The following is a 22,521-nucleotide window of genomic DNA, read 5'->3' as shown; positions in this document are numbered from 1 at the left end:
CGGATCTCGTCGCGGAAAGATGACGTTGACGCGCCGCCACACGCCGGCTGGGCACCCCGCAGCACGCGTGTTCCAGGTGGGCGCTTTAAGCCCGAGCGTGGCTTCCTATTGGGCAGCCGGCTGATTGGCATGCCGAGGGCCAACCAGACGCCTCCGCTCTCTCCTTGTAGCCAATAAGAGGGAGGGGGCGGGCTGCGGCGCCAAGAGTGGCGCTCGGTTAAATGCAGAGAGGAGGCGGGTTCCGGAGGTGCGTGCGGGGAGGGGGGTGTGGGCTCTGGGGGTGTCCACCGGCCGCGGGGGGGGGGGAACGGGGCGGCGGTAACCGGGGGGTCTCCCCCTGGTGCAGCCCCCGGCCCCGCTGCGGGTGGTAGCCTGGCCTGTGGGTGGCGGTGGGGCCGGGGGTACCGGGTCTGTCCCGTGAGGGGCGCACCGGCGGCCGCCCCTGGCAACGTGCTGCGCCCATCTAAAAACTGCCGCCTCACGGGGCCTTCGCTGGCTCCGCAGTGAAGGAGAAGCCGCGCCCGGGTCCTGCGTGGGGGCCGGGGCTCGGGGCCGAGCGACCCGCGCGTGGGGGGGGGGTCCCGTCTCTCGGAGGGTGTTTGGGGGTAAATAGTGGTGATTGGGCCAAGTGTCGGGTCCGTGCTCGCACGGAGAGAGTGCGGGCAGCCGTTGAAAGCCACTGAAATCAGATTTTCCCTCAGAGCAATAATACGCGGTTACAGCTAGACCTGGCTTCAGAGCTCGGCCTTCTGCAGCTCCTGTTCGCCTTCACCCTCGTGTCAGTGTGAAGTGAAAGATGAAACTCATGAGACTTAATTCTTTGAGCACAGTTTTTCCACATTCTATATGAATGTGGGCCTTGCAGAACAAGAAAGACACTGAGGTGCTGGAGCGTGTCCAGAGAAGGGCAACGGAGCTGGTGAGGGGTCTGGAGCACAAGTCCTGTGAGGAGCGGCTGAGGGCGCTGGGGGTGTTCAGCCTGGAGAAAAGGGGGCTGAGGGGAGACCTTCTCGCCCTCTACAGCTCCCTGAAAGGAGGGGGTAGCCAGGGGGATCGGGCTCTTCTCCCAAGGAACAGGCCATGGGACAAGAGGAAACAGCCTCAAGTTGCACCAGGGGAGGTTTAGGATGGATATGAGGAAAAATTTCTTCACCGAAAGGGTTGTCAAACATTGGAACAGGCTGCCCAGGGAAGTGGTGGAGTCGCCATCCCTGGAGATATTTAAAAGGTGGGCAGACATGGTGCTGAGGGACATGGGGTAGTGGTGGTTTTGGCAGTGTTGGATTGATGGTCGGACTATATGATCTTAAAGATCCCTTCCAACCTTGACAATTTTATGAAAATAGAAAAACTCACACTATAAACACAACTGATGGTTTAAAACTATCTGTTTAGTAATCAAGTGGGCTTACCTTGTGCTTGTGGGTATGTGTGTATGCACACATATGTATATTAATGAGATGACTAACAGTCTCATTAACACTTTTCGAGAAGAGAGAGGCCTGATTTGGTGTTACCTGAAGTAGACGATTGATCCAAGAGTACCACGTGGTCTGTTATAACCTGCAGAAAGCACAGCATTGGTTATGGGGAATTACTGCCAGGAGCGTCACACGCATTTTCCACAACTGGGCCTGAGAGGACACTAGGTGTTGAGTTTTGCACAGGAGAATGACATTCTAGTTTTACAGTAGCTTAACTGTAATGTATTCCTAAAGAAAACATGATGAAATTCTCCAAAATTCAGTGCAGACATACCTTTTCATAGTTAAGTAGTGACAAATAATAATCCTACCAGTGTAATTATAGTATAATTCCATCTGTATACAAGCCAGACATTTAATATAAAAAAAAAAGATTCTAATTGCAGTTTGGTGGTTTCTGTTACAGAATAGTTCTATTTGAGAATGCCAAAAATGAAGGCGGAAAAAAAAGAAAAGAAGGCGGAAAAAAAAGGAAAGAAGGCAGAAAAAAGAAAAAAGCTAAAACAACACGTGGCCCAAAAGGGAGGGCTGGAATCGGAAACTGAACCATTGGAAACTGAACCAAAGAAAAAGAAACAAAATCTGCAGGTAGGTTCTCCCAGTTTTGACTGTTTAATTCAATAAAACGTGGATATATTGTTACCTGTGATTTGACAGGCTTAGAGATTCAGTACTGAGTCTGATTGTACTGTTTGATTCAGTTGCAATGATTCCTTGGATGTGATATACTTAGAGTAGGAGTTTAAAGGAGAGGATAAATTAAACCAAATCTGGATGGGATTGTGGCAGTCAGAGTACATGGTCTCTATTTGTTTTGGATGCTTGTGTGAAAAAGAATGGGTGAGAGAATGTGGGTGAAAGGCGAACCAAATGGCTTTAAGCAACTGTCATTTAGCAATAGAGGCATAGCTTAAGTCTTCTTGTGATCCTGAGTGGTTGGAAAACCACGAAAGATGTTTTCTTGGAAATCCTCTTGATTTTTGGAGAGAATGTCAAGTGGCCAGAAGGTGTCAGCAGTCCCTTTGTATTACTGAACACTTTATGAATTAATTTCATGAGAAGGAAATCAACAATACTGAGGTGTTATTTAAGTGGAAACTTAGAGCTCTAAGTTTTTTGTGATGGAGATGATACATGAACAGGGTGATTCAATTCTCCTGTTCCGAGTGGTTAGTATAGAATGTGGATCAAAGAAATATGAAGCGGTTTGATACTGTTGAGAAGTAGAGAAGGAAAGGCAAAGGTGTCTTCGTCAGGAATTCTCAAGGTGATGTCAGGCCATTGTCTTAAAAATTCTGTTATGTTTCCTGGCCTAACATAAAATAGATGTGAAAGCTGCTTGTTAATTTATTTATTGGGAGATGTATGGCTCGATGGAGATGATATAACTAACATCTGGTACTTATTTTGTTCTTAAGACTTTGAGCTCATTGGCAAGAACATTTTTTGAGAGCTTTTGTATGCATAAGTGTCTCTAGCTTTTACATTTAGGGTTTGTGAAGCACAAGAAAAGCCACCCTATTGGCAGTAGCTATTCAGAGGTCTGTAAATTCTTGCAGTTTTGAACTCAGCAAAAGTGCTCCTAAGTCAAGCAGGGAAAGATTGCGTCTTTGTCTATATCAAAGCAAAAATAGAAAATCTGGTATTTATAGCTTAATTAGAGGAACATTTCTCCTTTCCTTTGCAGGGTGTGTATTATAGACTTTAGATTCACGGCACTATAATTCAATTTGAGTGAAAATAATTTTCCAGGATAAAACACTGTGAAATTGAAATGTCAAAATTAAAATTTTATTGCCTGTGACAATCTGTGTAATTTCATATAAAAGGGGAAAAAATCCCAAGTGGGCTTCAGACCCTGAGCAAGCGGGGCCTTTTTGCCTCACATCTGATGGCAAGTGATAAGTTCTTAAACCCGTAAATGAGTATTTGTTGGCCGTGCAGACTGTAGGACTGTGAAAGAAAGAGCAAATATTAAATGGAAAGAAGAATCCTTAATACTATTAGGGAACACCACTAGGCACAACCGTTCCTAGAATTATAAAAGTTGGTGTCAGTGGGTGGCTCAGACATGTGTATATAGTATTAGTTTTAGGGAATACCATATAAGGTCTATGACAAGCCATTTCTTGGCATCAGCTTTATAAACTATAACTGTTGATAGTAGGAAAGCATAAGTTAGTAGACCCCATTTTTTGTTTGAAATGGCTGTTGAGAGTGAAAAATGTGAGTCAGATATTAAACAATTTTACTTCGGAAATTGCTAGTAGAAGTTAGCTGTTTACCAGTTTATGATCGTTACTCAGCATGCGTGCTCCCAGCTTGTGTGAAATACCCCATTAAGTCACAATGGCAGTTATGCTTTAAAATGCTTTTGGTCATCAAACCTTGTCAGCATGGAAAATGTAGCAGAAAACAAGGTAAAATTGCTTTGTGCGTCCAGGAAGATCAGGAGGAAACTCCGAGGCTGCTGTGATGTGCTCAGTTATTCTGGGTGGTTCCAAAGAATACATTTGGAACAAAAATTAAGGCAACTGCTGAGAGTGTTTATTCTGTAGCCTTACTTTCTTTAATTTTATTTCCGTTACTTTAAAATAAGCTGGAACCTTGATAGATCTGCAGAAATTCCTGAATCGTGACAATTGGATTCGGATGAGCTGCGGTTGACTTTTAATGCAGTAACTGAATTAAAGAAAACTTTTTTTTGGCATTCTTAAAGTAAAGATGGGTAGACTCCAGTTTCTCCTAAGGAGTCTCATATGTGATGGAAAGAAGTCAAAAGATAGCTATATAATAGCTGTATACGTATAATATACATTGCTTTTGGTGGAAGAGAGGTTTCACTGGTTCATTAAGTCATTTTACTTCCCTGTGATTTGTCTTTTTCTATTCTAGTACAGCATTTTTAGTCTCCAAAGTGGAAAATGTAAATCTTGAATTGATTTTGTTACAGAGCTGCAGGCAGGCAAGTTGAAGTGTGTCTTAAGTGACTGGATTTAGCGTACATTGATCATTCCTTCATGAAATTTGTTTCAGAAATTCTTAGCAGCCAAAGACTAAAGCATTTTTCCTTGGAACAGCTTGACCTTTCAGAGTAATCTTGATGTTTTATTGATTTTCATCTACTCAATTTCTTCTGTTTACATTAAATAGCAATAAGCAATTCAAGACCAATATAAATGTTTTCATGAATGATCTTAGAACCACACAGCTCTAAGTGACACATCTCTAGTGGAGCTGAGAAATACAAGTTTTTAAATCCAATTCAGCTTTGTGGGTTTTTTTTTTCTGACAGATTTTCATAATGTTACTGTTTTATTTGGCTACTTGGTAATAAACACCACATTTTAAACACTGATTTTGTTTTTTAAATGCCTGGACATTAGTTTTACTTGGTTTTTTAAATTGTTTTGTAGTTTACTAACATACCAGTATGTTAAACATTCCTATGGTTGGAGATTATTCTTTTGAATTGTCACATAACATAGGCATAAAGAAAAGAGATTTCAAATGTGCTGTCTAGGCTGGTGGTCTGAAGTGAAATACTGGCTTCTTAAATAAAAACTTTCTGATGGACCTTGTCTGAGACAAATTAACTATGTTTCAGTTCTGTGGAAAAAAAATAAATATTTACAATATTGTTAATGTGTCGTCTTGACCTAAGAGACGCATTAGAAGTGCTTGTTTGCAGTTACCCGTGTCTTGCTTCTGTTTATGGATTTCTTCACCCTTCAGAATTTCAGCTGCCTTAGTGCCACCGCGCTTATCGGAGCACAATACTGACACAACACGGCAGGTAGGGAACAACATGTTGTGGTTGCTTTGTTTATGAAGGCTATTTGAGTCCTACCCAGAGTGACCTTACTGTATCAAAGGATCTTTTAACCTTGTAATTTAAGGGTACATCTGGTTTCTCCAGTGCCGTTTTCAGAGCTGCAGGCTTTCTACAGAACTGGAAGAAATTCGTCCAGAGGTGAACATCTATTAGGCAAGACTCAAAATTCATAATCTATAGGGAAAAAAAATATTAATTTCCTGTTCCTTCCCAATTAGTCTAGCAAACATTGTAACTTTGAGGACAACTACAATGACTAAGAGGCAATCAATCTTTATTAATGAAATCCCGTTGTTGGTGGTTGAAGGGTACTTTAGGTAATGCTCATGCAGTCACTGCGCATTTCCTTCCATATTCTTTCTTAGCTTCAGCATTGCAAATGGTTGGAGGGGGAGGAATCAACATTTTCCCCAGTTAAAGGCAAAATCAGTGGGAAAGGAATTTAATTTTTGAGATTCCATGCAGATAGTACAAACAATGGCAAATAAACAAGTGGCTCATGGCGTTTCTTTAATCAGAGGGCTAGTGTGCAGGTGCCCAAACAGTAAGATCTGTTTACTAAATGGAAAAGGGCAAAATTAGTAGGGAAAGGGTTTTTCTGTCAGCTTTTTGGAGGCTATCGTAAAGGCCAATAAGGAGTTATTAAGCTAGTACTAGAGCAAAGCGAACCACAAAAGAGGATTCTTTAGAATCATTGTTTGCTGGTAGTGGTGGAAAACCCCATAAAATTATGTTTAAGCTGTGAAGATAAACATTTTGGCATGAGCGTGGTGGAACAGCTTGGAATGCTACTTTGATCGGATCTCTAATGCTGCTTGTAGTCGGGTAACTGGGGTGGTAATTTGAATGTTTAATGAATGCAAACCAGACATTCATGCTACAAAGCCTATCAAGCAGATACTGTAAAGCTATCATCGGAAAGTCTATTTATTTATTTGACAACCCACTAATTCATACCAAAGCCTATTGTTGAAATAATGAGTTGTGGATGATTTGCAAACTCACTCAGTAATCCTTTATTGTTCCATTAATTTATTTTTTTAATTAATGGGAAGCTTACCTTGTAACCATCAAAATAACTTGTTCTGTATTTTCCCATCCTAACAAATGCCGCGAAGTTACAACTTAGTGTTGATGTTGCAGGATTTTCTTCTGATTGCTGGGCTACGACTATTAGATGTATCTTATACATTAAAAAATATACTTTGGGAACTGATTGCATTGCAGTTCCACTATCAGCTCTTCCTGCGTTTGGTTTGTTTTGCTTTACTAGCTTAATCCTCTGTTGTATGCATTAGTGTTATCTGCGGTTACTAATTTTGGTTTAAGAAGTATGTAGAAAACCAATCTTAAATTCTGAAAAAAGGAAAATAAATTCCCAAAATTTCATTTTATTTAGCATAACCACCTAAGATTTGAATCTTGTCTTGTACTGGGTTTTTTTTGACCATTTTTAAAAGATCTCTAACATGCAAATAGAGTTTTGTCCGTGATATGAAGAGAAGATGACACAATCTTTCACCTTGCCCCCATCCCTCCGTCTCCCCCCACGCCTTGATGTAAGGTTGTATCAGCAGTTGGCACTTACCCAGTGATAAAGGGGGGGTGACAGCTGTTTTTCAAAAATGGCAAAGTTAAATGTCAGTATGGATATTAGTGCACTCCCTTTAGCCTGTAATTGAAATGTTGGGCTTATTTCTCTTTTCTTTGGGCTACCTTTCAGTTGAATGTTTATTCTTGTTTTATTTGTATTATTTTTTTCTTACTTGCGCAAAGGGACAAGTTTGGCCCATTGGCTTCCGGTTGCCTCGCTGCAGGATGGCCTTCTGACACTTGGAAAAAAAAAATTATGAAGCTATAAACCCATTTGGCATTTATGACTTACTGCGTGAGATCTTACTTGGTTTGTCTGCTTTCTTATCATCTATGCAATAGTTCTCAAATTAGGAAAAAGAAAATAAAAACGCCCCAGGCTTTGAGGGCAGCTGCTAATGGGACTGAAACATTTGTTTCCTGCTAACGCTTTTTCATTGGAATATTGATAGAGTTGTTTTAAATTATTTTTTTTAAATTAACCATACATTTATTTATATTTAAGAGGGGTAAATTTGATTGTGACACTATATAGTGTTTATAGAGAATAGTAGGCCTTTTGTAAACAGACGTGTCTAAGAAGGTACAAAATAGTGTCTGAAATACGGATATGCATAGATTAGGCTGAATAATTGTACATTCCTTTGAAAATTATTTTTGTAATGGTAGGAATAGATTTCCCAGGAAAGAGTATTCACAGCTGGGAAAACAGTTGCTACTTTGAAGATGGTTTTCCCAGGCGAAAGGCTCACGTCCCCAACTGTGTTTGGTATAAACAATATGTGGTGTATTTCTTACTTTTGTTTAAACGAATTGTGCATTCTTCATTACATATTAACCAGCAAGAGTTGCATGCTAATTCCGGGTATTTGCCTCAATCTGTATGCGTTCAAAGTTGATTCCTTACTTTTATTTTTTATTATATAGTGAGGGTATTACAGTGATGGGGAGTTTGATGGTGAAACACAACCCTCCCTTCTTTGCTGGTAAGAGGGGAAATTCTTCCTTCTCTTCTTGGAGCACGTACTTGACATTTCCTCTCTGCTCCCGTTCTTCACTTAGTGGCGAGACCTTCCTCGGTGGTTCTTGTTAAGTTTCCAGTATAAATCCATGCTTTCATGACTTAGCTGCAAATACCTTCACAAAATTGAAATTCAGCACAGGGTGCCCACTCGTGGGCTGAATTTGTTGAGTAATGGTCTTCGAGCAGTTGTGGAAGTCAGGAGCAGAGGCAAGGTCTGCCTGGCTACGTGTCACCCAGCTCCAGTCCACTGAGAACACTGTCAGTTATGGCAGTTACGGTGTTAATGCCCTCTAACTCATCATAGAGAGGGGCATCATAAATGAAAATTGCTGGGAAAGGCCCAAATTGCTGAATACAGAAAATTTGGCACAAACCCTCCAAAAATGTATAACTTAGTTTAAAAATCAAAAAAAAAGTCCCATTACACGTTTGAATTCACAAAACGCATTCCACTTGGCAAGCAATTCAAGTTGTAAGCTTGAAAGGATAAACGTTTGCTACATTCTGATATGGGATAAAGAGCAGAGAAACGGGCATTCAGAGGCAGTTGTTCTTGACAGGGCTTGAAACTTGGAAGTGTGTAGAGTGTAACATACTAATGTGAGCCTGATTCCTGTGGATTTAGTACTTCCTCCTTATTGCTCTTGGTATTATTTTGTTAATGTTAATTTGTTCAAAAAAACCCTAAAATGGCACAGATTTGGATATTTCACGTGTTTATTCTAAAAAGCAGCAGTTCTCCCAGTCCTTAACAGAATGCTACTGCTTTTTTAAACAACGTAGGAGTCTGGTATAAGGATCTTTATAAAATAGAAAATCCAGTGTATTGATGGAATAGATTTAAAAATAAATTAAAAAAAAAATTTGAGCTGATAAAAGGGGGATGATGGCTGCTTCCACAGTACAAATGAGAAACTAGAATTATTTCCCCAGAAGTTTCCTCCTCCAAAACACCTTGTGTGTTCAGATGCAATATTGTGAACCACAGGAAAGTTTAGTATATATTTATGTATGTTAATAAATTACAGCGTAGATAACGTGGCTCTTGGATATTAGATCAAAGCCACACAGATTAATAAACACTTGGAAAGTGCTTGTCTGTTACATCCAACAGGTAATTAGAACAGAAAAGTAATCCTTTGACTTCTAGAAGCTGCCTGAAGTAATGAGGGTATGAGCATGAAGGTGCTCGACAGGACAACCTCGCGCTTAAAGAACCAGACTCTGTCTTTGAATGCATTTACTTATTCCTAATTGAATCCCACAAGAGCTCTCTAGGACATCAAACAGAAGATCATCAACCGATGTTTTATTAAATTTCTCAGCACTATCTTAATAATTTGCATCTGTAGAGCAGGCTTTTGCAAACAGCGTACACGCAGAAGGGAAGACGAAGCTCTGCTCCCTCCATCTTATGGTCTGAAGCATTCAAAACTGTTCAGAGAACGCACCCAAGACTTAGAGCTGCATCGCTTAAAGGTTATATACAAGAGAATAGGAAATCTTAAGTATGTGGGGAGAAGAAATGCTTTTAATAACTGTCATCCTATCCTACCTTTCAATTTGATACTGAATCATAAATGGGAGTTATTCATGTTTACCCATTTGTAAAATAACTAGGTGGGTGCAGAACTGTTAATGCCGAACGGTAATACAAAGCTCACTGAAATTGGTCATGGCTTTTTTTTTTGGACTCAGAGTAGACTTCGGAGCCTTCATGTGCCTCACTGGCTGGTTCTTTTTTCTAGTTACCTTTGGAATAGACAAGTTTTTTCTATTTTATTACAAAAGCCCCATCTTTCATGGCTACTCTTAGGTCCAAATCTGTAGCTCTGTGATTTTTCTAAAGGCATTTTTAATAAACTTGTGGGGTTTTTTGTTTGTTTGCATGGTAGAAGTTTACCATGCTTCGTTTAAAATATGGTTGTCGTCTTTACAAAGATTTGTCCAGATTAAGTAATAGTCTTCTTTGGGCTTAGAATAGGAGTGACCGACTGTCCTGATCCTACAGGTCATGTAATAAAATCTTCTGGCCAAGACCCAAAAGGTCTCACTCGGTATCAGTGAAGGTCAGGAAAAGCACAAACCTAGTGCTGTGTGCGCTTTACTCGTAACTAAGTACTGGAACACAAGAGTTAAAAGGTTTCTGTAGTCACGTAAAGGCGATTTCTCTTTTGTAGTTCTGAATGGAGAGAGAATGAAAGGAAGAAAATCTTATTTGCCGTTATATTACTGTTTCTATCGAGAAAATGCCTGGGAAAGGAAATGTTTCTGCTGCGGCGGCAGAAAACAAATCTATCTCCTCTGCTATTAGGCAATTCTACCTCTGAGTTCTTGCTGTAAAAATAGCCTTAACTCCAATTTCTAAGGATAATTTAACAATATTCTAATAATTTTCCTGTTTCTCTAGTATCTCTTTTTTTCCAAGTTTTTCTGAAGTCCTTCCGGAACATACATTCCATGCCATTTGAAAAGGTTTGAAGCCTTTAATTTACAGGCTTGCAGCTCAAGTGAGTTGGGACTTGGAAGCAAAGCTGCTGCTTTGGAAAGGCTTCCCCTGTTGCATTAAATATTTATTTAGAGTAGATTTTACTTTTTGGTAATTAATAGTTCATTAGTTTGTTAATTCAGAACTTAATCTTCTGTATATACCTGTAGCAGACTTTGAACAATTTGAGAAAATAGGTTGGAAAGCTGAATATGTTTTTATCACTGAGGTTGAGTGACTTCAGAAGCTGTTCTAAGCACACGGGTTACTTTGTGAAATTCAGATAGTCGTCTTTACATTTTGTAGTGGAATTCACTGGATGTATATGTAACAACTGAAGTAGCATGTAAATGACCCAGTTGTAAGTAATGAGCTGATCCTGTGCTGTCTGAAGTCCCAAGAAGACGCTGCTTTTCTGTTGTCACCTTGGGTGGCTGGCTCAGTCTGCAGCTGCTTGTTCTTAGCTCCTGGCTGTGCCATGCTGCCATACGTATGATGGCATGGAAGTCTAAAAGGAAGCCGAAAGCCAAGGGTGTATCATATGTCAATGTGGAATAAATAGTTTGGACAATACTGTTGAAGAAAGGACACCTAAATTATAAATATGTTCTGATTTTCAAATCCAGCATGTCTTTCTTTAAAATACATCGCCGGGATGTACCACAACGTTCCTCCCCGACAGCCGGGATGAAGAGCCCACGGAAAAGATGGTGTGTGTGCGTGTCTTAAAAATGGCTTGTTCCCTATCGTCTGTTGTTGCAGAGTTAACATCAAAAAGATAAAGTGCAATTCCAAGGTGGAAGTGGTTTATTGGTGACATATTTATTAAACAGAATGTAGAAAATAATAATTTCTTAACGTAAACAACCTGTGCATGCGGAATGGCTAGGGCTGACTGGGTACCGATGGGCTGCTCTGGATATATTGGTAATGTAAGCATAAACTTCTGTGGCAAAGATATAATTCAATCAGTTGAATTAAACAGTGAATTTGGCTCTATGCTCTTCTGTGATGAAAATTTTACATATTTCTCTGATGGTCTGAATGGGTAAGGTAAGACTTTTGGGGTGGAAGGGAAGGATACTGTCCCTTAAGATCAAACCCTTATCTTTGTTGGTTTCAATCAGAATGAAGTTAACAAACTAACTCGTTCACCTTCATCAATAGCCATTAAAATTCAAACCTGCCTTCTTCATACACTCACTTGTTTCGCCTATTTAGGCAGAAACAAGTTCAAATGGAATTAAATGATAATTAATGCTTTTACTTATGGTAAACCACTTTTTAACACCTCTGCCATGTGACAATCCGAACCATTCAAAATTGTCCAGACAACCTTTTGCAATCTTAATCAACACTGAGAGAACCCAGCAAAATCCTTACACGGGGGAAAACTCAGTTAGCTTCTAACATAACTTGATGGCTGGAAAAAAGATTAGAGCCTGCGCTATGTAGCCAGTGAATTTTGTTTAAAACACAGATACTTAGAAATTCTAAAAGCATTTTCATGTTAAAACTTTGTGTTCATTTTTTTATTTTAAAGCTTGCCTATTTGCAGGTTTAGTAGAATGGATTTCATATGCCAGATAAGCCCTTTTCAGTTACTAATATTAGCATCAGATTACATTGGGAGAGTGTAAGATGAAGCCGTATCTTTTTCATTTGATAGAAACAATATTGAAGAAAACCATGTTTTAAAGAATTCTGATTTTTGCTTATTTAAAAAAAAATTATTGTACAGCGTATGTTGTATTTTGGAATTGCTGGCTTGACTGTTCTGAACGCTAGTCTTCTGCTTCTCTGTGGAGCAGCAAGGGGAAGGCAGGGGTGACTTTTCTTGTGCCTTGCCCGTATTTTGTCAGTCCTGCGCAGACCCTGGGATGGCCTGACGCATTGATTCAGTCACGTGCCCTCACATCATGTCACCCTTTTCGCAAATTGGTCAAGCTTCATCTTCAGACTGACTGACTTTGCTTTTTCTCGGTGTGGGTGTGTTGTGCCTGCACAGTCAGTGTCTGGGGTACCTCCTAAAACTGTTAATGGGATGCAAAGTTACAGCATCTCTTTAACATGTTAAAATGGTTTCAGATATCTGTTTTTCTCACATCTTTCTACACGGTGGAGGGAAGACTGTTGCTTTCAGTTGCGTCAGGTTCAGACTGGTGGTAGTTTGTGCTGTTTCTGTTTATTTTGTATTTTCTTTCTAGATACTCAGTAATACTCTGCATTCACCACATTTTTGTGTTAAGGTATGATTTTCAAAAGCAGTTAACAGTTTCAGGGATTCTTTTATCTCTTTTTTCCTTTTTTTGTGTGTGTGCTTTTCCTAATACTAGACTTTTCTTGTCTGGGAACTTGATATAGAATATTATAGCACAGACTGTAAGCATCTGTGATAAGCAGGTTTTAAAATCTGATAGTTGTCATCAGTCCAGCATTTTAGAAAGGCACACAGAATCCTTTCCTTAAATTTGTGAGAGACCAGAGAGAAAATTTAAGTGAAGTAGTTATATCAAAATTCTTACTCACATTTCCCCTTTCCCCTGCACTCCAGGAAAGGTTTTGTTTACTGATGATCAAGCTCTTTAAAATTAAAGAAAACTACAGAAAGTACAAGTCTCTTCGTTCATGGATAAGCCACAGTAATGCGTTATTGCAAGATGAAGGGCTGCAGAAAGCATGTTGTATATATGTAAATACATGAAAGTTGTATGGGGTTTCTGTAAATATTAACTTTGTGCATTGCTGCTGTGAAGAAAAAAAATAATTATAAAGTGTGCCATTTTTTCACCTGGAGAGGACTTTTTATTTATTTAAAGTAAGTAGTATGTTTAAATTTAGTCATTTCAGGCACAGTTCATAAGCCTGTACCAAAATATCAACAGTAGGAAACTCATCAGGTAGTTTAAATTTGTAATTTGGTTTTAAATGTGCAATAGGTTGTTTCAGGTTGAGTAAATATTTTTTCGTACTACAGTAATCTTATCTTTCCTAAATGTCACTGTGATATCAGGACATTGCTGAATACGATCATGTGGAAACAAACATATTTCATAGTATGTATGAGCAGGCATTTGCTGTTGCTCTCTGTTTATTACTATAAGCTTCCCAGCAAAGACGCTTTCTTGATTTGTTACCTACGGTGGTGATGAGGGGGGTCCTACCTTGGCCAAAACCCAGATTCCTGTGTTGGAAAGGAAAAGGAGGGCAAAGGAATTTACTCCTGTAGAATTGGGAAAGTATATTCCTGTAACCCCAAATAAGTTATTTATTCATGGCAAGCGTCAAGACGACACAAACCAAATATAGCTTTAAGCTCAGAAGATGTGTCTCTCTTCACAGAATTGCATTGCCAAGAGAATTATCCATTCCTTTGGTCCTGTGTTGTCTGAAATAGCCGTCTGTCAAGGTGTGATTCATGTACAGTGGCAGTCGATAGGATATGAGTAACTGTGGCTAATTCCAAAGGTGAAAATAGTGAGGAAAAAGGGCTATGTGTGATGTGGCACAGTGGTGCGAGATTTCTTGCCAAGCGTTGTTTAGCAGCTCTCACTCAGTGCCGGGAGGGCATGGCAACGCTGGCAGCTTTCTTGAGAGAAGCGAGATTTGGTCTTCTACAGGGAAGATGTGCCTAAATGTCATTTTTCCTTAGACTGTGGTTAACTGTCACATGCAAATAATCAGCGGCTGCCGCAGACTCCACCCTGCGGTTCCTGTTCCAGTTGCAGGAATATCTACTTATCTATTTCAAATTCAGCCATCGTCTTGTGGCCTTTCTGTGTATAGGTCAAGTCTTTTGTGGCCAAAGCTTCCACTAGGAAGCTCAAAGTATTTCGTGAGAAATATGAGTGGAATCATTGTTTTCACTGTTTTCTTTATTGCTTAGTAACTTTAGTAATTGTTTTAAATGCCTACGTTTAAAGATCCTTTAAAAGCTGTTCGTGTGCTGATTAATTCTTATCTGACATTAGAAATTAGGACAAGGCATCTTGTTCCGGTGCTGAAGTCAATGAGCACAGAGGTGAAATGGGTTTGTTCACTTTAGAGATGCAGCAAGTGATGTTTTAATGATCTTGCACACTAATCTCTAGGAACTTATAGCTTCCTCTGGACAAATGCAGCAGTAAGGTCTGCTAAACATCAATCAGATTTAAAACCCAGTTAGTTTCTAGCAGAAATTAAAACCACTTGTTTTCAAGTGCATGGTGCTAACGTTTGTTTTCTTTGTATAATTTATCTTCAAATGAACAAAGCAACCAACATGCATCTTAAACTCTTGAAAGGCCAGTGGTTTCTGGAGGTGGGAGAGATGATGCACAAATCTGATGATAGCTTATCACACTGCCCGTTATGCAAGTTCTCCCTTTCTAAAAACTGAGGTTTCTGTCACTTTCAAAAGCAATTCTTATACTTTGCAGAAATTGACTTCTTTTTTAAAGCCACAGCATTTTGTTCTGGCCACCAAAATAGGCCTGCTAAATGTTAAGAGACCTCCTGCAACTTCGTTTAAATCTGAAGGCAGATACGAATGTCTGTATATATGTATATATGCACTGGCATTTTGGACAAAAGGCCCAGTTATGCCTGTCCTGGGAAAGATCGTCTTGGGCAATCCTTAAAAGACAGAATGAAGCATTATGTTTTGCTTCTGTAAAGTTCTTTGAGATGAGCAATATAGTTACAGACGATTTCAGTTTTGATCAAGTACTGATGTAAACAGTAGATTACATTTATGAGACAAAAACCTCACCATCGTGCTAGATTATATAAAGATTAAAAAAAGTGAATCGTGGAAGACATGCCAGAATACAGTGACAATAGTACTATGCAGTTGTTCTAAGCAAAGTCATTTATCTTAACATATTTGGATGAAAAAAAATCAATGTTTTCTGCATCTCCACATCAATACTTTGTAACGATTTTTTCCCCCCCCACTGTTATGGCAGCTTCGTTATTTCAGTGGAAATACCTTATATACATCAGCAAAGTCGCACGTCTGATAATCAGGTTACATCTAGAGTCTTCCTAACTTGATAAAATTTTCTTCCATATTGTCATTCGTACATGTGTAATACAAAATAATGCTCCTTCAGTGCTCAGCTTTTAATAATCCTGTTCATAATTAAATATAAATTCGACTAAAACATATTCTTCTACATTAAAGTCTTGTCATAAAAACATTTTGAATATAAACCTTCAATACTCAGTAGAGCAATACTATATATATATGTACACACACAAATGCACGTTTTCTGTTAGTAGCAAGCATTTTGTTCGCTATTTGCACAACTTCACAGTCATATGTTTTATACAACCACTACTAAATCAGACTTCTGATTGCTCGTTACTGTCAGGAATGACAGACGTTAAGGCAGCCTGACAAAAGCGATGTAATGTTGACATTTTTGTTTTCTGTTCAATATACAGCCGCAGTTTGTCTCTGAAGGTTTCCCCTAGAAAACTGTAAATTAAGGGGTTCAAGCAGCTATTAGAAAAAGCTGCTAGGTTCACAATGTGTCCTGTTAAAGGATAATCGTGTCTGAAGGATGGGCTGCTTGAAGAGACAGGCTCGCTCTTCTTTTGAAGAAGTTGAACGCTAATGAAGACATTTTCAGGTAGCCAGCAGATAAAGAAAACCAAGACAACAACAAAAATCATCCGAAGAGCCTTCTGCCGCCGCAGCCGAAGACTCCTGTGCTTGTGTGCTTTGATAAGAACTCGAACAATTAATGAGTAACAAAGACCGATGATCACAAAGGGGATAATAAACCCCAAGGTTATTTCTAGCCACTGGATTTCTTTTACATCTGCAAAACAAAAATAGACCTCTCCGGTGTGTTGTAAGTGCACAGCTGTAAATGGAACTAGTGCTGCAGAAATAGATGCCATCCATATGAGACCACAGCTTAATCTAGCGTGTTGCATAGTGCGAAATATGTTGGACCTCATTACTTTTGCCAGTGCTATGTATCTGTCAAAACTCATCCATGTCAGAAAGAAAATGCTGCTATACATGTTGATCTGAAGGAACAAAGACATAAAGGTACAAATAATAGTGATATCGTAATACTTTTCATCAAGATTAAAAACCTCAATGAGAGAATCGGCAACTAAAATGAGATCAGCTACTGCAAGGTTTATGAAGTAAAGGTCTGGAATAGTCATTTTTTCACGAAAGCTTATGTTGACAACCAGTATCAGAATGTTTCCTACAAAACCAATCGGAAAAAGAAATATTGTGTAAAGACATGATAAGAAAAGACCGATAACATACTGTTGGTGTTCTGATTTATCGGCTAATCTAGAAGATATGCTTTCATTACACAAGTGTGATCCACTTAGGTTAAAAGTTGTGCTGTTACATAGAACAGGGGACACTGAGGCAGAGTAAGTTTCCATGGTTAAAATAGCTGCAGAGGAGATATTAGTACTCACAGTTTGGTGGTAATGCCAAAACCCCAGATTTTTGGTTGTTTTCAACTAGGCTCATAGTAAGCATTTTGTTTGGAATGGAAAAAGACGTACACTTTTGTATAGGAAATTAAAATTCTTGAGAAGTCAAATTAATTAAAATTGACTGAGCTGTAACAGTACAAATAGTAAATTTCTTAAATTTTTTTACAGGACGCTATATACATTGCAAATGAGAGAATTTGCAGTTCCTGTATGCCTTAAGATCATGTAGGAATCTTTTTACCATTATGGTACTTGGCTCTCTTCAGTAAAAGCTTTTCATTGACAGTGTTTCTTCAGGCTGGTTGGAAGGTAGCAGAATTTTAGCTCCATTTGTTTTCTTTTAATAATCAACGCACATCCTTGGACCTGCAATTTGCAAATGGAAAACCATTAATCTCCTACTCCAGCATTGTGCCGTGTACCATATGCTTCTGCTAACTTAACATCCACAGCTCAGGCTGTAGGAAACATCGTGTTTGAATATATCTGTAAAGGTTCAGTGAAAAGAACTGAAATTTGTTCTAGATGATAATATATTCCGAAGGCAGGTCTGTTAAAATTTTGTGTACCCTTCAGGGATTCAGTATTGGAAAATGTAGACATAGAGAAAATCAGATGAGTGAGTTTAGCCTGCAAAAAATGTGTTTTAAAATTTATAGACACGTATAAAAAGACCTGTATTTATTCCTCATCAGCTTGTAAGACTATTAAGTAGCAGAGTCTGTGGCTGAGAAGGCAACAGAGATGAAAAGCAGTTGGTTCCTTCTACTTTCGGGGGAAAACAAAGGCGAATTTTAGAAACGAAGGTAATACAAGCAGCATATTGATTTACACCAATGTTATTATACTCAATTTGCTTTTCTTTGGGATTAATTATGTTGCCCTGACTTCCGGATAGGAGTGGAAAGTACCGCTTATCTCATTTGTTTACTTACATATGTTGAATGCTATGGCTTGAAGCATTGCTAGAAGTTTATTTAAAAGAAAAACCCAATGAAACAGAAGGCAGCCCAAACAAACAAAGCAGCAAGAAAATGATAACCCAGGGGCTTTTTGTGCTAAATTTCAAATATTTTGAATAGCTTTAATCTTCATCTTACTACCAATCTCCTTGATTTTAATTGCGTTAAAACATGTAAAAAAAAAAAGTTGTTTACTAGTAAAATTCATGCATATTTCCATGTTTTAATGACTTAAACCCTGCTGCTGTACAGTCTGGGGGAGAAAAAGGAGCAGACCGCTAATGGAGCAGGAGTGTTAGAGTATCGTCAGTCAGAAATACAGCTCCCAGTGTGCTTCGATCTATTCAAGTTACCCGCAGTACCTAGCAGAGGCGGAAATAAAAATATCTGCCTCAAAGCTTTTATTTGTTAATGAAATAGGCATAAGTACACAGTAGCTATGTATAAGCCTTTTCATAATGTAAATCTTTAGGCTAAAATATCCATCAGAAATTGCATTTATTTAAAGAAGTTTAGCTGTTTGTTTCAAGCAGCTGTGGCAGCCAGACATGAAGTGTTGTCTTCTGTGTAACATCCTTTTATGTTTGAATAAGGCAGTGAAATGCTTTAAATGCAGTAAAAGATAAGCTACCAGTCTAAGCAAATGGTTGTAAAAGGTCGGTCTGTGGTCAGGTTTTAATTACATCTGACAGGCCACCGAAAGGCAGGCGATTACAAGCATTACAGGTAACCACGTACTGAGAAACTCTTTATTTTACCTTAATTCCATGTCTCCAGAGCTGATTTTTTCCTCCAGACGACAAAGGCTGGTTCTCGCGCGGGTACGCACTTAAGGGATCTGTCAACTTCCACTCCCGGCTCAGTAAAAACTTGTATTTAGGTGTGCAAAGCGGCACTGAATGCCACCTGTTGACAATTCAGCAGTAAAAAAAAAAAAATCATATAAAAGTCTATTCTGGTTTAAAACGTCTTAAATAAAGGATATTTTACAACAGCAAAATGCAGATCTTGCTGCATGTCCTTGGCAATAAAACAAGCTTTATAGATTCCCAGGGTTGTTCTAATTTGTGTGCAGTTGAAGTGCTGCTGAACAGCCTTATAAGGCTAGGATTAACCCTGTTTCTGCTGGTTTCTTTTTTACTAGAACTAGCCAAGCATCTTTTCTCTCGTATTTATCAGTTTTATTTTGCCCAATGTTCATTTTAACCTCCTTTCCGCCTCTAGCGTTTTCGCGAATGATATGCTCCATTCAGACCTTCAGCTCAGCTGATCAGTAATTAAGTGATTTATTTGCAAATCGTAACAAAGCAGATATTACATAGATATAAAGCAATAATTACTGCTGTGCATGGTATTTTTTTGAAAAGCCTCTGGACAATCTAAAGGGAGATAATTGGATTGAGAGAGACCTAGCAGCTGAGGAGGGTCATTTGCTAACCTGACAATATAAATTTCAGTTTTCCTACCTTCAAGTCGATCCCATTTTGTCTGTATTTGAATTTTCAGGTATACATCATCATCCTCACCCTTCTTAGAACTGCTCAGCTCAGAATCACATGGATAAAATAAGCTTATTGTGCCGCGACCGTGGAGCCTCAGTCTTGCATAAACTCCCCAGAATTGCAGGTGGGGTTTTGCATTTCAGCTGTAGGGGAGAAAAAAACCTCCTTGGCGTTTCCAGACACACCACCTACTGGTGGCCAGAATTCTTAGAACGGAAAGAAAGTTAAACCTTTCTTTTTTTATAGAAGAGAGCTGTTTCATTTGCATATGTTGCTTTTTATGATCATATTGATCCGATACCTGAGTGTGGAGTGCCATTAATGGCCCTGCTGCGGGAACAGCATGAATTAGATCTCGGCATTTAGGATTTCAAGAAGCCAATTTTACCCTTTCAGAAGTGTGGAGTAAACAATTAACATGTCATTCTAGTGAATATATTACATCTATTGCAATGGTAAAATAGTTTCAGGTTATGAAAGATCACATCTGTAGAAAAGTGAAGCAAAAGTTCTTTACAGCCGTGGCTTTGGGAACAGAAGGCACTTTGCCTCCAGTGCCATTGAGGCAAATCGATTATTTCCTGATTTCTTGTAACGCACTGTGCATAGAAACACAGGATTTTGGCAATGTTTAAGATGTTCTTACGCAATGGCTCTTCATAAATAGCTTTGGAATAGATTTTTATTTAGCTTAAAAGAAAATTTGTGCAAATTAGTGCTGGTAAAGATTGTCAGAGCAGATGACTCCTGCGTGTGGAATGGTTTTGGGGGGTGTCCCCGGGGCTGTGAGGACAGAGAGCCCCAAGTGTTTTGCTTTGAGACACGTACAAATGTGATTGCGTTAGAGGACTGCAGTAATTGTAATGTTAGAAAAATCTTGTGATACCGGCTTTGAAGGTCTTAATTTTTTGCTGTCCTAAAGACCAGGATTATGAAGAGTCTTTATTGTTGTTTGTTGATCATGTGGTTTTGCTGTTCTTAATTCTGTCCTTCAGAGCTCCCACTGATCTTGTAAGGGCCAGAAGGAATTTTAACTGTCCTTTATGCATAATGTTGGCTTCTGGGTGTTAGTTGTTTGTAATTACGGGGGCCTGGGTTTGATAATCAGCTGGTCTGTCTGCCCTTGTTTTTCTAGCTGTGAATATCAGCTGATTTGCTATAAAATGTGTAATTCTGTTCCGAGTGCTAACTTTCTTTCGTCATGATAAGAAATATGTCACTTTGCCATACTTCCAGAATGGCTTGGAAATTCTCCTTTGAAAGACCCACAAAGTAGCTGGTTTTCCTGCTAATAGAACTAGGAAGCATAAGAGGCTAAATCTAGTATTATTATATTGTGTTATTATGTTGTAATTAGTGAGTTCTGTATTTCACTAAATATTTTATGAGATGATCATGTGAATTCTCTGAATCCTGTTTCCTAAAGCAGATGACAACATCTTCAGGCTCTTGTTTATGCAGGCAAATTATTGTAACTGATCAGTCTATCTTAATCTCACTGTTCCTCACTTCCATATTCCATAAAACGTCTAAAACTAATTTTAGCAGCTTCTGAGCGTTGTACCCTTTTTCCCTGTCAGTTGCTGGTACTCCATGGGACTCCATAGGGAGTGCCTTACTGATCCGTACTTAGTCACCGTCGTGACAGTGTTCAGTATTACAGTTCCACCTCTCCTTCCTTGTCTTGATGGGCACTGAGACATGTGGGAAAGCGACTGGTGTTGGTAGTGTTTGTGTAATGTCAGACCTCAATAATCCAGCATTTAAAGTTTTCCTTCCAGTTTATTTTCAAACCTGCAGCGGTCAACTTCTGAAACACTGTATATATCTCAATAAACGTGTCTAACACTATTGAGTCTTTAAAGAACGCTGGTGTAATTGGCTATGATGTACTTAGGTGCACCAGGGGCTTAAAGTGAGGTACAATAGAAGATATTCTGTGTAATTTAGCAGACTTCAACATATGCGTCTGCTATCGCGCTGCAGAAAGGTGACAGCTGAGGAGGAAGCAATTGGGAGGTGTGAGTACAGGAGGGGACAACCTGAGAGGCGGCGTGTGTCCCAGCTGCTGAGCCACCGCGGCAGGGCAGCCTCTCCAGCCGCAGGGGAAGGGGCTGAGCCCTGCAGGATGGAAGGGCTGGTGCGCTCTGTCAGAGCTGTGGAAGTGCTTTGGGCTGAGTCCTGGAGAAGTTTGGTCGGGGCCAGGGTGCGTAAAGCTGGAAAAAACTCACGTACTGTACTGCATGGAAGTGAGAAGGAAGAATAAATTAAAATAGCATTAGAATATTTACAGTGTCGTATAACCATATGCAGAAGAAATAAGATTTGTATAAGAACCTCTACTGAAGTTATCTCCAGAGGAAATACAGATGCCGTTGTAATCTTCATGAAGTTCTGCACGGAGATTGATCTCCTCCAGATTCTCTCTCATCTTCCTGGTAGCACAAACACCGACTGACGTCGTTCAGCCACTGAACGACACATGTTTGAACAGTCCCCTGTTCTGGAGCACCCTCCTACCTGATCCTGGCCAGCCTCAGGAGCTTTCCCTTCTTGCGAATAATCAAACTTAATTTGAGTTGGGATCAATTGTGTGCTGTGCCCGCAGCAAGCCTTGGACAAGAGTGTGTTTTGTGTGTTTAGGCTTTTCAGTTGCCAATAATTGTGAGAATGCTTTTTTTTTTTCTTACTAAAAATGATTTTTAAAGTTCAGCCTTTTCTTTTGTAGGCACAACACCTGTACCTATTCAAGCTATTCTGGTAAAACCTTTTTTTGTTTTTGTTTTTTTGAGTGTATATTGCAAATCTTTTGGAGGATAATATTAAAATTTTACAGCATTGGGCCACAAAATGTTGTATACTGAAAGATGATTCATTATAGGATTTCAGGCTCTATCCAAGTGTGATTAAAAAATTTGTAAAGCATCAATCCTTTTTTACTCTAGTAGTTCGATCTGGCAGTCCTTTGCTGCACACGCGTACTGTGGAAGTAAAACGCATTCTCTCATTCCAGTCAATTAGCGAATCAATTTGTTGTGCAATGTATATGATGTAAACATCATATACAGTACTATTTTGGCTGAATTGTTTGAGCTTTCACCCTACCCCAAATCTTCTGCAACAACCTCAAAATCAAGGTAAAGAATGCTGTAGCCCTTTCAGGGTCTGTAAGTTTGA

The 22,521-nt window shown here is 39.3% G+C and overlaps 2 protein-coding genes across 6 annotated transcripts in view; one reads left to right on the top strand and one right to left on the bottom strand.

Annotated features, from left to right (window-relative positions):
• Positions 1-22,521, top strand: part of C8H7orf50 (chromosome 8 C7orf50 homolog) — a 128,539-nt gene continuing 106,018 nt past the window's right edge. For 3 of the 5 annotated variants that reach the window (XM_054210453.1, XM_054210456.1, XM_054210458.1), the window contains exons 1-2: positions 1-76; positions 1,891-2,072. In XM_054210453.1, coding sequence (XP_054066428.1) covers positions 1,908-2,072 — 165 coding nt within the window. In that variant the 5' untranslated portion in view covers positions 1-76; positions 1,891-1,907. The other 2 variants (XM_054210460.1, XM_054210454.1) reach the window with 2 other exon arrangements.
• Positions 14,965-19,467, bottom strand: GPER1 (G protein-coupled estrogen receptor 1). The gene is made up of 3 exons (XM_054210448.1): positions 19,309-19,467; positions 18,601-18,748; positions 14,965-17,246 (listed from the first exon to the last, which is right to left on the bottom strand). The coding sequence occupies exon 3, from the start codon at positions 16,821-16,823 to the stop codon at positions 15,750-15,752; it is 1,074 nt and encodes a 357-aa protein (XP_054066423.1). The 5' UTR covers positions 16,824-17,246; positions 18,601-18,748; positions 19,309-19,467; the 3' UTR covers positions 14,965-15,749.

This window comes from Rissa tridactyla, chromosome 8 (genome assembly GCF_028500815.1).
Source record: "Rissa tridactyla isolate bRisTri1 chromosome 8, bRisTri1.patW.cur.20221130, whole genome shotgun sequence".
Taxonomy (NCBI): Eukaryota; Metazoa; Chordata; class Aves; order Charadriiformes; family Laridae; genus Rissa; species Rissa tridactyla.
This window is presented reverse-complemented; position numbering and strand designations above follow the sequence as displayed.

What these genes read in the sequence shown, in the direction of transcription:
- GPER1 (XM_054210448.1), bottom strand. Translation starts at nt 16,823, where the DNA reads ATGGAAACTTACTCTGCCTCAGTGTCCCCTGTTCTATGTAACAGCACA.